Below are 15,502 nucleotides of genomic sequence, written 5' to 3' on the forward strand. Positions count from 1 at the left end.
GTAAAAAAGAGCAGGTTTCCTGTGTCAGTCAAAACCTCCTGATGATGGACAAATATCTTACTTTTCTTTAAAAAAGGGATGTTTTCGGTAATCTGAAACAGCAAGAAAACCACTTGTCATCCACCGCTAGCGGTGTAAAGATGCTACATGTGCTTGTTGCATTTAATGCTCTGCAGGACAAAAAAAAAAAAAAAAAGTGCATTAATGCATCAAGCAAAAAGAGGTTTTTTTTTCTCTCTTTTTAGTTCAATCTTTAATCACAGCTTCAACAGTATATCTATAGCTATAGATTCAAAAACATCCGTTCAATAATGTTGAGAAACTGCACCGGCCCTTGAACTACAGCAAGAGATTTATTGGCTAAATCACCATAAATACACATACAATTTGGCTTGCTGGAAAGTGTGAGTACAATGACACAACACGGCACAATAAACTAGTGATAAAACACACACACAGCTACTCATATTCAACTTCATATTCACACAGGTCGAGCGAGCATCCTGTTTACGGACTAGAGAAGGTGAACCACAGCACCTACACGCACACAACGAGAGAGAGAGAGAGAGAGAGAGAGAGAGAGAGAGAGAGAGAGAGAGAGAGAGAGACGAATAGAAAGAGAGAGAGAGAGAGAGAGATTGAGGGGGAGCAGGCGGTGCTTTCCATGGGTAGCTTAGTGAGGTCAGGTATACCAGCTCAGAGGTTGCAGGTTTTAACATAAAGAACTGCAACAATGCCCACACACACTCGCAATATAGAATCTTTATAATCCACTCACACCCAGTCTGAACTGCTAGAGACTCAATGCATGAGAAACTAAAACACTCCCATTTGGGGTAGGCCATAAGTAAAGAAAATTATATCATGACGCTCTTAAAATTTCTGATATGCTGAAAATATGCTATGCTATATATATATATATATATATATATATATATATATATATATATATATATATATATATATATATATATATATATATATATACACACACACATATATATATATATATATATATATATATATATATATATATACATATATACACACACACACATATATATATATATATATATATATATATATATATACACACATATACATATATATACACAGATGTTTTTTTTAATATAAAAATAGAAAATTTGAATGAGAAAGTGATTCAAAACTGTAAAAAAATTAAATAGATAAAAATAATGACTTTCCTTTTAAAACAATGTCCAAAATAAAGGTAGGACTATTAGAATACAGTGGGTTTTTTATTTTTATTATTTACTTTATTATTTCTTTATTTCATCTTACAAATTTACAGAAATAAATGTTATTTTTTCTTTATTTAGTTGTAGTTTTTTTTTAAAAAACAAGCAAATTTATTTCACAAAAATTCACACACAACATACACATAAATTGTACGAATATGACTAATACTGATGAATAAAAAGGCCGATAAAGGTAAAGCTATTAAATAGCAGTCCCAAACTAGTTATTGTTAATAAAATAAAGCCGGGGACACACCTAACGATTAGCTGAAACATTCTAAGACTGAACTGAACACACATACCGATTGTTTCCTTCGACTGGAGCCGATTTATATACTTACACATGGAATTTGAACACCGACTGTAATCGCAGACTGAAAGCAAGTGGCTCTGACTGGACGCGTTTGAGCGCAGCTTAAAACTTGTATAGTTTTTGTCAGTGTTTATTTAGAAACACCCAATCATGCAGAATATAAGATGGTAAATATTTAATTGTTGAGTTGTCAATACAATATATAACAATACAATATATAGGGTATGGTTTACTCCAAAATTTTGACAAAATGATAACTGCAAGTTCACGTTTTTCTGCCTGGAGTCCAGTTGTTTCTGTGAATTGCAGTGATCCATTTGCTTCTCTTTTCTGTAGCTGTAAAAACATACCTCAGATTTCTTGGCAATTCTATTTATACAGTCAATCGCAAAGCTCTTTCCCGCTTTGGATGAGTTTTGTGTTTTTCGCGGCATTCACGCTGAAAACCAATAGTGTCTTTTTGCCACTCATTGGGCGTAACCGCAGTGACAATGGTCGACGGTGACATCACGTGCATACCCTCTATACTCCAACCGCAGTATATATTTACATTATGTTGCAGTATATACTGCGAAAATGTCTAGAATATACTTATTGCAATAATTGACCGTATCTATACACCGAAACGGTCTACGCTGATATGACGCGACAAAACTGGAGTGTCATGTTTCCACCTGCAGTGTAGGCACAGCTTGAAACAGCTGTTAGCTAAGAGAAAAACACACTGCACAACACTTCACTGGATTCACACAAACACACTGCTAGCAAACACCTTTTATATACAAATTAAAGATCCATGGCATGCTTTTTCCACATGAACACACACTGAAAAACCACACTCTAAAACCTAAACACCATTTGCTCATGTCAGGGGACTAAAAATGAAAACAAAAGCATGTCTCTGCCCCTGAGATGGACTCTACTCATCCTAACAGATGCAGAGATGACGGAAGAGGCCCTTTACACCTGGCATTAGCAATGAACATGCGTTTCGTATTCGTATAGTATCTGGATATTTCTTTTTAGCCATATTGCATTACACCTTCACTCTAATGCATAGCTAGTACAGTCAGATTGAAAATGCCAGGTGTAAAGAGAGCCATATGAAGTTACAGGTGAAATCTGAGAGGAATTTCACACTAGTGTATGAAAAAAGGATTAAAATTCAAACCCCGAATTACAGCATCCGGACGGGTCTGATGCCACTAAAAAGTATGTCTACTACACAGTTTGTCTAGTACACAGTACAAAGATTTTATTCTGCTTATTTCATGAATTGGTTCAAAAGTGTTTTCAAACTACATTTCAGTAACCAAAACAACAGTAGGTCGCTTGATTTCTGATAGGATCGACTGACACACCAAAACAAAGTACTGTCATAATTTATCATTTTGGAATAGATTTGTATATCAAAGATTACAAAAATACTTTTAAAAGACTTCAAAAGTGGTGCTCACACTGACAGCGATTTTAAAAAAGCGAATTGAATGTACTGACATGAAAAAACACTACCACAAAAAATACAGAGACAATAAATTTATAAATCTTATTTGTTTAAAAGACCTCCGAAGAACAGGCGAATCTCAACATAACACCGACTGTTACGCAACAGTTGGGATCATTAATATGTACGCCCCCAATATTTGCATATGCCAGCTCATGTTCAAGGCATTACACAAGGGCAGCCAGTATTAACGTCTGGATCTGTGCACAGCTGAATCATCAGACTAGGTAAGCAAGCAAGAACAATAGCGGAAAAATGGCAGATGGAGCAATAATAACTGACATGATCCATGATAACATGATATTTTTAGTGATATTAGTAAATTGCCTTTCTAAATGTTTCGTTAGCATGTTGCTAATGTACTGTTAAATGTGGTTAAAGTTACCATCGTTTCTTACTGTATTCATGGAGACAAGACTGTCGTTACTTTAATTTTTTAAACACTTGCAGTCTGTATAATGCATAAACACATCTTCATTCTTTATAAATCTCTCAAACAGTGTGTAATGTTAGCTTTAGCCACGAAGCATAGCCTCAAACTCATTCAGAATCAAATGTAAGCATCCAAATAAATACAATACTTACACGATTAGACATGCTACATGATGAACACTTTGTAAAGATCCATTTTGAGGGTTATATTAGCTGTGTGAATTTTGTTTATGCTGTTTAAGGCAAGCGCGAGCTCCGTGGGCGTGGAGCACGAGAATTTAAAGGGGCCGCGCAGCCTGAATCGGCGCATATTTAATGATGCCCCAAAATAGGCAGTTAAAAAAATGAATTAAAAAAAATCTATGGGGTATTTTGAGCTGAAACTTCACAGACACATTCAGGGGGCACTTTAGACTTATATTACATCTTTTAAAAAGACGTTCTACGGCACCTTTAAACTCACAAGTTATCAGACTAAAACAAAGTAACGAATTACATGCCGAATCTTCGTTGGTTGCACATAACAACAAACATATAGTAAAAAGCATTCACTAACTCATCGGTATGATTCAGTGTCATGAATCACTCGCTGAATCTGTCAGTTACTGAATTTACATCTGACTCACTCGCTGACTGGATGTTTAGGACAATTTGAAGTGATCGTGAAAAAGACACAATCATTTAATTAAAAACATTCAAAGGTGTTTCAAAAAGAGCTTTTAAAAAGGTTTTAATATGTAGTTAGGACCAGTTTTAGTAAAAAGTCCTAAAGAAATTCACCCAAAACTCATTGTAAATTTCACACACTGCACAGCTGTTGTGAATATTCACACTGGGGGCCTTCAACAGTGGTTGGGTCCAAAAACATAAGCACTCAACGATGCATAACACAGGCGTCATGGGGCTATACTGTTGAATTACAGGCGACACTGCAGTGTTACACAGTCAATATTTTGAGCAGGGGCTGTTTCACACCCACCACCCACATGGCCGTGTTTGTCCTCTGAGCGCACAGTTCTCAGAGGTATTGGGTGAATGTGTTTTACACAAAAACACACAACCACCCAAAGATGAGGAACTGTCATATGCAAAGCACACAATGGATCTCATATCAGTCCTGATGCTGCAGATGTGGAGGCTTTGGACAGTCTGTGCCAGTGTGAATCAGTAATGTTGACAGATTTGCTTTACTACTAATGATTGAAGTACATCAGTAAATAAATAAAGCAGAAGCTAACAGACAGAACAAACCTATCAAAACAAACCAGTCAGTTAATGGAAACAGTGAAGTGTAAAAACACTAAATTATTAAATAGGCCAAACAATGTGCTCAGATATCCCAAAATAAATAAATATATTAAACAGATTTTCAAAATCCCAAAATAACTGAATAAATAAAATAAAAAAATTAAATGAAATAATAAATTAATTAAAAAAATGAATAAATAAGGGATGCATTACAAATGCATGTTACTTGACATTATTATTATATCAATTATAACGTCCCCAAAATGACAACTCTATGGAACTTGTATTGATTAATCTACACTGATTTTATCAGTAATCATTTATTTTTTCCATAACTGTATGGAGCATTGGTTCTCAGCTGGTTTTGAATCAGGACCGCAATAACAAGTCGGGCATTATATTTATTAACATTATCATGAACTATGCAGGCCCAAAATTCTGCAAAATAATTACCAAGACCGGTTGAGAAACGCTTAAATACTGTACATATGTGACATGAAACTACAATTTCAAATAATGCATTTCCAAATGACAGATAAGAAAAAAGTGATGCATATAAAACAATGCATGCAATAAATCAATAAATAAGTTTTGCCAATTATAAAAAAAAAAATGAACAAGTACAAAATTATTACTTGCACCTCTGATCTAAAACAAAAATGCAGTTGCCATCATGTGAACCAGTGCACGCTCTGCAACTGTATGTGTGTGCGTGTACATCTTTGAAAATGCATCAGTTTGTATTGCTGCTGTGTGCATCTCTCTGTGTGATATAATTCTTGGTTTTAAATTGTCAAGTGTTATGCTTTCGGAGAAACAGGGACATGTCTGATTTCGTTATGAGTGATGACTGTGGCCTACTTATCAATCTGCAGATTTTCATATTGATAAACCTGGGTACAAGGTCAAAGCTGCTTGATCACGTTAAGAAATGAAACTTTGAGTCAGACTGGGTTTCAGTCAAGTGTCAGACCGTTTCTTCAAAAAGCAAATGAAAAACAAATGTGGGCACAAAAATCCCATTCATTTACTTCATAGAAAATGGTCTTTTTAAAGTTTTTTTTAAACTGTTTTGCTTAAAATAAAAGTTCGCAAATGTTGCGATTCATCTCAAAGCTGGATGGTTTGCTTCATTTATCAAAGATTTTTCTAAAATCCCTATGGAGAAAATAAATGGGCGAAAACACTTCCAGAGCTAAGGCTGCTAAAAAAAATGGGCCATTAAGATTTCACTCGAAAAAATGCAAGCATAAAACATAATAAACATAAATAACTATCATAGTGTACTTTTTGCAATTTGTTATTAGGTTCTGTGTAAATCTGTGCAGATCGTTGCAGTGTTTTTACACTGGATATTGTGTTGTTGATATGATTTGGTTGTTAGTGGCTTGTTAAAGAATTGAAACGACTCTGGATGTAGTTGTGTGAGCATCTGCATGTGCATAAGGTCACCGTGAAGCTCTAACACGCTCCAGATGGGAGGATGCGGTTTTCTAGAATTAGAAATATTTTCCACAGCACTGGATGCGATTGCTGTACAGCAAATAATACTAGAAAAACAAGACACGATTACACCTCCAACGCATATACGTAATTACAAAATCTCAACTCTAACTTTATTAAAGCATGTCTTCTTTCTCGCTTACTTACACACCAAAAGCCACATCAGAAGACATCAACATACAACACAAACACAAGTTCTTATACAATCCATACTCCATTGGCTCAAATGCATTGCACACCGCTGGCTATCCTGGCATCTGTATATAAGAGTCCAAATACATCTTTCTGATTTAATGTTTCTAAGCACAGCTCGACCAAACTTGTTCAGACTGCATCAGCAATTAAAGGTCTGTAGTCTCCAGCCCTTGAAGCCCTGTTTAATGAACATCATTTGAGGCCCAAAACAGATGTTTCTTAAGCCTTCCAAACAACATCACGTACACATAAACAAGCAAGAAACAGTAAACATATTTGAGTCAAAATCTCAGGGTAGATATAGACTTTTCACTATTATTTGCAACAGGATCTGCATTTGCATGGGTTTTAATAAAATATTTTTGTTATAAGAGACAATACAATAATTTTGCATATCAAAACCACTCTTTTCCATTTAACTTGATTTTAAAAAGTCAACAAATTTGCGACAACTGAATGAATTTTTGACAAGCCAAACATGTCAGTCGCTGAGTAACCTGTCATTTATTTAAGCCACGAAATAAACTTCATTCCGTAAACAGGGCAGCATGATTTTTATAGCGATTTAATCACGCGCGATTTGGCAAAGGCTGTGATTATTTTTTGCACAGCTTGTCAGAGCTGTACAGCTCCATGATCAGTAGTAAATGCTTCTCCATCTGAAAGCCAGAGGGCGCCCTTGCGCAGAAACTGCAAATATGCAATGCCGCAGAAGAAGAAAACATGCATCATATGTAGGGCTGGGCGATATATCGCATGCGATTGTCACGCGCATTTTGTCAGTAAAGCCGGTTCCCTGATTACCGCGAAATCGCCATCACCTGCTTTAAAATGGAGCGGCATTTAATAGACAGAACCGTAGATCACTGACAAGCCACACAATATCGCGTGGTTTCTCGTGTCTGGAAAGATTTTTGACACGTGTTGCTTTTTCAAATGTAGGCCTACATTATAAGCGACTCAAACTCGCAGTGCTTTCAGATGGATTAGCATTTGGAGCCATACTTCATTGACAAGCTGCGCATAAAAAAAGTAATCGCAGACTTTGGGATTTCATAATCGTACTAAGAATCGCATGTAAGCGCTAATCGCGTTTAAGTTCAATGTTATTTTCCGTATCGTGCGATAAATCGTGCAGCCCTAATAATAAACTATGGAAAAAGCATTTCGTACGTCTCCAGGACGTTTTACAATTACCCAAAAATCAAACAGTTCATCCCTTATGCATGTTATCATGTCTGTGTTGGTTGAAGTATTAAAACTAAAAACATCGACATAACACACTCATGGGCATCAGTCACTTCACTGAATACTTGCCGGCTAAGAAATAAATAATTATCACCTCACGATCCATCTGTTTTCAAATCCATATCATCGGAATATCACAACACTGATGTCTGTCCCAAAATAACATGCACAATAAACAGTAGTATTTACAAACAGAGGTCCAGCGAGTACATGCATTACTTGGAAAAGCCACACTACTGGATACTTTGACTATGTCATCGCTTTCTGAGAAGAGTGAGAAAATGGTGGCCTTTAACATGCTGTCTCTGTCAGAGATGATACTGTATGTAATACATAACACACGAGTATGAATTTGTTCTTCACTTGCTGAAATTGAATTGGAATGAGTGAAATACTTCACACTGCATGCTACAGAGAATAAACACCAATCTAATTGAAAACCTACATTAGTGAACATTGTTCAACATGTTGTATGTTATATTTTGACAGACATTTTTTATGCAGGAGCCAAGCATTCTGATCCTGACATTTCTGATTTGAATATTTTCAATAATTTGCTATTCTCGACTGATCTTTTTTTCCCATAATTTTGGCAATAGATGAAATGTTAAATGAGTGATCTTGAGATGAGTCCCTGTAGTCGTCCATTTTGACTCTTGGAACTTGACAGGTGATTTTCATAAAATGTAGTTTGATCACTATCTTCTTAGTTGTTTAAAAGATTAAAGGAAATGATCAAAGTTTGATAAAATGTTGTTTAATTTACTAATAAAAGATACATTTAATCACCCCTTAGCAGATTTTGACCCCATATATTGCAAGGCTTATCAAAGAGGCTCTCTTTTAAATGCTTGATCATGATTGGTGAATCGTGACTTTCCAGAGTAAAATATTTAGGATGGATGGATGGATGGATGACATAATTTTTAACTAGAAACACGTAACTAGTAATCTGTTTAGGCTAAAATGAACTTACTTCATGAAGATCCAGCAATTATCTAGCAGCTTCAGTGAGTCATGATTCTAAAATGTCATGCACTTAAAAACTGTTTAGTTTTACTCATCTAAAAGACAAGTACATGGAAAAGCTTGATGTTGAGCCCTGGATACACAAGCAAACATATTTATACATATATTCTAGCACTTTTTTTTCTGACCTATCTAGTCATTTAACTTGATAATAATACAACACTTCTGTGAAATCTGAAAGCAGATAAACTAATTTATCTGCTGTGCACATGCTGGTTTTAAAGTTAGGACTTCCCTGAAACAAAGTTTCTCACGCAAAGAAATTATCAGCTACCCTGCAGCTTCCTCTCTTAGCATAGCAGCCCTCGCTGCTGCTATTGTAGCGAACACACCAAACATAGAGCGTACAATTACAGAATCAAGGCTAGTATGTGCTCTGTGATGCAGCCTCGAAGCTCACACACCAATGCTCACAAGCATATACATGCAGTACATGAGATACTGTGAAATGAAGTATGATGCATGCTCAGAAAGAGCATTTACATCTCTCTCCCTTCAAAATGATGAAACAAAAAAATGTAAAAAAAACCCAAACAAACAAAAAAACAATTAATGTGCTTCTGATTTGAAGCTAAATGTGTGTGCATGCTTCTGACATTTATTGGAGTGTATAAACTTTAAGTGTTTGAACTTTCTTGGTCTACGTTGTCGTTCCCTTATATAGACATTCAGAGCAAGTCCTCACATCTCTGCCAAGATTCCTCAGCAGCCAATCAGTGCCTTGATATAGCCTTGCCGTAACCTCTCAAATGAGCAGACATCATTTGCTGCCTGAATGAACTAACAAAACTACCAATTAGGCTATCATGCTGTGTAACCAGGAGAAATGGAGCGAGGCGGAGAGAAATGCAGACAAAACAGTTATTGTGTCCTTATTAGTTTCATTTCGTACGATAACATCAATCATACCCCGTTTCAAATCGGCTGTTTGTCTTGAATGTGGGTGGATAATTAGGTTAAATTAGTGTTACTATGAACATATCACTTACTAGATGAATCACGCCAATCCTTGGTTTTGATTTCAAGCAAAAAAAACCAAAACCATTTTCATCATTTACTCACCCTCATGATGTTTCAAACCCATCTGAATTTCTTTCTTCAATGTAGCAGGATAAATTTAGCAGAATGTAAGAGCTACAAGAGCTCAGTAAAAGTTATTTACTGAAAATCCTCCCCTCTGCCTGATATAGCTCTTAAAGCTCATTTGTATTAGCGATATTGAAAATGTAAGGCCTCAAGATCATTCACACCATGTTTGACATCAAATCCAATTAGTTCTCATGTTTCAGTGACATCAAACGTGGTGCAACACATGTTGATGCAGCATATTTGCATATAGGTAAATTAAATTGTAATTTTTATTAACTAAAACAAGACATCGCTCTTAAATCTCAATCACATTTGAATATATTTAAACATAACGCTTGGCTCTCATGTGTCATTGACGTCAAAACTGGTGCAACACATCCTGATGTGACATATTTGAATATGCGTGAATAAAATATACATTTTTATTTTAAAAAAATACGACGTACCTCTCAAATCTCATTCATAATTGCATATATTTAAATATAATGCATCAAGACATGTCACACCAGATTTCTTGGCAAAATTTACCAATGCTATTGGTTCTTGGGTGATTTGTCATTGACATCAAACTTCATGCAACACATCTTGATATGCCATACTTAAATATACATGAATGAAATGTTAATTTTTATTAACTAAAACATGTCATGGCTCTTAGATCTCATTCAAGTATGCATATATTTAAATATAACGCTTCAAGGTAAAGCCCCGTTCACACCGTTAGCGACATGCAGCGACAAAGCGCCAGGATCCCATTCATTTCAATGGAGCGCTGGCGACTGACAAGCGACAAAAGTTCAGATATTTCAACTTTATGCAAATCAGGAGCGAATTTCGCGAGCAACAACCAATAGGAGTGGAGCTCTCTGGAGCTCACGTCACCGTCTCGAGTGCAGGCAAGACAGACAGAATAGTTCCAGAGCGATTTCACTGTTTTATATGATTTGATTGTAAATACATGGATACAATAAAATGATGCGTGGAAAAGAAACTGTCGGCAGTCTTGTAAGTTTGATTCATACATTTTGTGTTGTTAATTACATGATGCTGTGAGCAGTTTAGCACTGCTGCAGTTCATATTACAGTTGCATTGTGTTGATTATTAGGGGCAAGAAATCTGATTATCTGTCAAAATCGAATGACGTTTTAGTATTTTTTTGTTTAATTTGTTGATAGACCGATCGTTAATCTAGTTAATGATTTATTGCAGAGCTCTGCAGTCACAACACTCTACAACAGCAGAATGTTACTTTTAATTATTTTAAACCTAATTCCTAGTCAAATTAGAATGATTTCTTAGTTTTATATATAATTTGTGATTGCATTTTCTATAGATATGATCAGACGTGCAGTCTACCAATGATATTAGAGCGACAGCACTTGGAACGCCTACAAGCGACTTCACAGTAGGAGACTAGCGACATGCAGCGAAAAAGTCGCTGATTTCTGATGACTTTAGTTCATCAGATTTCAGTCCTAAATGTACAATTGCAATTGGTTCTTGCATGATTTGTCATTGACATCAAACTTCGTATAACACATTTTGACATGCCATATTTGAAGATACATAAATGCAAATGAGCCAGGACATTCTGCTAAACAACTCATTTTGTGTTTCATTGAAGAAATTCATGAGTTTTAGAAAACATACTGTAAAGGAAAGAAAATGATGACAATTTAACAAATTTCCATGAAATATACCTTCAAATTTTTTCTACTGAAACTGATCTTATCTAATGGCGCATTTCCACTGCATGGTATGGCTCGGTACAGCACACTTTTGGGCGGTTTCCACTGTGTACAGTACCTAGTACCTGGTACTTTTTTTAGTACCACCTCAGTTGAGGTTCCAGGCAAGCCGTACCGATACTAAAATGTGACATGTAAACACTGCAGATTACTGATTGGTCAGAGAGAATCATCACTACCAGCGCTATTGGATTTGCGACACAAGACTTTGAAGCGGTACTAAACTGCAGTGGAAAAGCAAACCGAGCCAAAGTAAAGTGAGCCGAGTCGCGTCCACGACTGCGTGGACTCGACTTGGCTCACTTTACTTTTTGGCTTGGAAAAGCGCCTTAAAAGATCTGACCAATATATCAAGTTACAGTAAGCCAGCAACTACTACAAACTCTACATTTAACAAATTAGGAAAAAAAAGAAACGCATGACAGTAGTCAAAAATGCATTTCGACCGGTCTCCTTACCTTGGGTGGGTCATAGAGCTCTAGCTGGTACCTCTCACTAGCTGTGTGGTCATTGGTCCTCCTGACCTGCAGGCGGCAGCGCAGCCAATGTGGGGGTGTGTCTGAGATAGTGTCATCCACCTCCAGGTACCGCAGCTGCCCCTCTTTACAAACACTTCCTGTCTCTTGCCTCCGTCTCACAGTTCGCAATGGATTCCAACGTTCCCACAGCATAGCCGTCTTTGAGGTGCGATGGGCAGGTACCTGCGCAGTCTGAGGTGGGGTTTGAGAGGTGCATTCAACAGTCGCAGATGGTCCGCCCACCTGGACTGAATCGTCCCTTGGGTAACCACTTGAAGAATCATCAAGTTGCGGAGATTTCTTAAAGACTTGGCATACTGTTTCTCGAATGCGTCTGAAGGAAATGTGGGTTACCTCACTACGGGATGGGAAGGGAAACGCAGGGGGCGTGTATCGCTCCGACCCGGTCCTCTGCTCCGGGTGTTCATCTTCCTGGCTATGTGGCCGTGTTCTGCGTGTAGTGTCTGTAGGAGAGCAGCGCTGCAACTGCTCCTGTTCCCTAGGGATGCTGCTGGCATCTGGTTTGGGCGCAAACACGGCAACTAGCGGAGCCACTCCCGGCCGCACGGTCTCCCGGTAATCCAGCACCCCTGAGAAGGAAGTGATGCGTAAGCGGCCAGTCATTGGTAGTAAGGGCGGAGGCGGCGGGGGCCGCAAGGCGGGTTCTGCATCTTTAGCCACCTCACAGCTGAAGTGGTGCTGGAACAGGGCACTGAACTGCTTTGAGAAACTTTCCGGCGGGACGACATCCTGTACCGGCCGCTCTTTGATGAAGCGCCGGTAGTGCTGGGCAAGTTCTCGGGCCGTGGTGCTGGCATGCAACTCGCAGAACTCCCTCCATCCACAAGGAGGTGATACGGATGGTGCAGTGCTTGTGGTCTGCTGGACAGTGTTACCATTCATTGCAGTAACCAGCACAGCAGGAAATCACTGTGAAAAACAAGTGAACAACATCACAAAATTGCATCCATGCACAAGAAATTAAGAGGCTGTGCTATATTGTGATAGACTAATATTGCTAAACAGTATTGTGTATGACTGGATTCGAAATATAACACCGACTCAAGTTGCTTTTTTAAAACGCTTACTGCATAATTAAAAAAAATATCAAGTACACATTTAATTTAAGCTTTATTTTGTGAAGCTACTTCAGTACATGTAAGCTAAGGTTTCTAGACTCTATGGCTGCTGCATATTAATATAGAAAGGCAACCAAACATTATTCATTTTCATAAGCTACATTTATATGCAAACTAATAATCCATTTATAATTGGACTGAAAAATCTTCATGTAAACACCTCAATCAATGGGAACGAGCTCAAATTTCAAATGAAATTCTAAGCAATTGAGGGGTGGTGAAGATCTTAATCTGTTTAACAGGAAAATTTTAGCCTTGTAAATCTTTTAATCTGACTACTTTCTCAAACTGCTTTCAAAATGTGCACACATGCGGTGTCTTGATGTGTGTTTATATAGATATTATGTCTTGCGAATGTGCGTGTTTATTTATGCTCACAGTAGCTCTGGTGACATTCTCGTGCTGGCTTTTTTCGTTTCTGATTGTGGCGACTAGGCACTGTGCTTACGCAGAAATTTTGTTCAGAACAGATGTAACACACACATAAATGAATGTGATTGCAAAGTTTATGGTATATTTAAACAAACCTTTGAAACAACAGTGCACATAAACATATCTAATAGAACTGCTGAGTTCCACTGATTTGAGTGTCAAAGATCATTGAACACAATTCAACAAAGTCGAGCAGAGTGCAACTTTTTCAAATAAGCAGCAACAACATTTACGGACTACCAATGAAAGTTTTGACAGCGATTTCATAAATGCATATGAACAGGTCAGTGTGATTGCTCAAAGTGGCTAGAAATGGAAATTCAAATTCTGATGTCAATCTTCCGGTGAAAAAGATGATGTCTCTGGTGATGTATGCCGGACTTCTCAAATCATTTTGTCTGCTTAAACCCCACCCCTTTCTTAAAATCAACTGCAAGTTCACATTAAGGCCCTGTTTACACCTGGTATTAAGATGCTTTTTGGTCAATCGGATCACAAGTAGATGAGGGAGACACACACCTTTTGTTGTTTTTACCTTTTATTATGATAGGACAGTATGTAAACAGGAAGCGATGTCCGAGAGAGAGAGGGAAAGGTCCACGAGCCGGGACTCAAACTTGGGTCACCCCGAAGCGGAACGGCGCTATATGTCGGTGCTGCCCACAAGGCTATCGGTGCCTCCGTCTCTATTGACCAATTCTGTCCTGATTTCTTCGAAGGGAGGGTCTATGGGCGGGTAAATGTATGTTTTTTTTTCAGATCTTTCGATCTAATTGACAAAATAAGCTCGCACAATTTACGGAGAGCTTTCGTTTCTGCTCTGATAGCCGCAAGACCGCGCCGAATGCTGTGAGTGCGTGTTAGAAATCAGGAATGGTGAGAAACCATTGTGATTGGTACGTTCAAACCAAACTTGGGTCTCCAGCCAACAGAGTTGTGGCTAGCGCGCTTCCCACAATGTTTATGCGTTAGGTCAGTAGACATTCGCATTCGACCACATGAGCGTTTACACTATGAAAGCAATCCGGTAGAATGTGTTTTCGACTACTTGGTCAAAAGTGGACGAGCTCAAAATGTTTTAGACCCTGTTTACACCTGTATATAGCTTCGTCCACTGATCAAATCAACAAAAACGCATCTTAATACCAGGAGTAAAAAGGGCCTAAGATCTGCCTCCATTCCACCAACAACCAATAACTGAACCAAGTCCCACCATAGAGCCTGTTTTTTAAATAATCCGTTTCACTTGGATGTGCCACAATACGGAATTAAAGATCTGCCACTACGTGAACACGTATTTTGCGAGAGATTGTGTTTTAATATCATATTATATGAGGTTTTGATATTCTAGTGTGTGTGAAAAGTTTATCTCTTTGTTTACTCTGCAAGTCTACTGACTTAGCAATCTCTGTACCGAAACTAGTCTGTTCAATGAATCAAACTTTCTATGAACGCTAACAAAGTGTATCAGTTTAGCTCATCACTGAAGGGCTGACGCAGTCTTCTGAACTCAGCTGGCACAATACAGATTCTTCACTTTTACTCACTCACTCATTCAGCTCTCCAGTACAGGAAGAGTGTGACTAATATCGCTCATGCCACTTTATAATACGCCACAGGTCAAACACAGAAATATCTGAGGCCATCTTTGATGTGAAGAGGAAGACTGAGGAAGTTGAAAGTGTCAGAAACATCTGATACCAGTCCCTGACGGGCCCGCGGTTCTCGATGCGGAATTCGCTTGTGAATGCGCAAGTCCCTCTACACGTGGTGCAAACCACCTTCGGAATCAGATCACAGTCGCCATTTGCAGCTGGGGAAATTTTCTTTTGAGGCTAAAAAAA

General features: G+C 37.9%; 1 protein-coding gene across 1 annotated transcript in view; it reads right to left on the reverse strand.

Moving 5' to 3' along the window:
• sh2b3 (SH2B adaptor protein 3) overlaps positions 1 to 15,502 on the reverse strand; it is a 49,985-nt gene that overhangs the window by 20,741 nt on the left and 13,742 nt on the right. Inside the window, exon 2 of the mRNA XM_048188780.1 lies at positions 12,028 to 13,017. Coding sequence (XP_048044737.1) covers positions 12,028 to 12,990 — 963 coding nt within the window. The 5' untranslated portion in view covers positions 12,991 to 13,017. The remainder of the gene's footprint in view (positions 1 to 12,027; positions 13,018 to 15,502) is intronic.

This window comes from Megalobrama amblycephala, linkage group LG4, assembly GCF_018812025.1.
Source record: "Megalobrama amblycephala isolate DHTTF-2021 linkage group LG4, ASM1881202v1, whole genome shotgun sequence".
NCBI lineage: Eukaryota > Metazoa > Chordata > Actinopteri > Cypriniformes > Xenocyprididae > Megalobrama > Megalobrama amblycephala.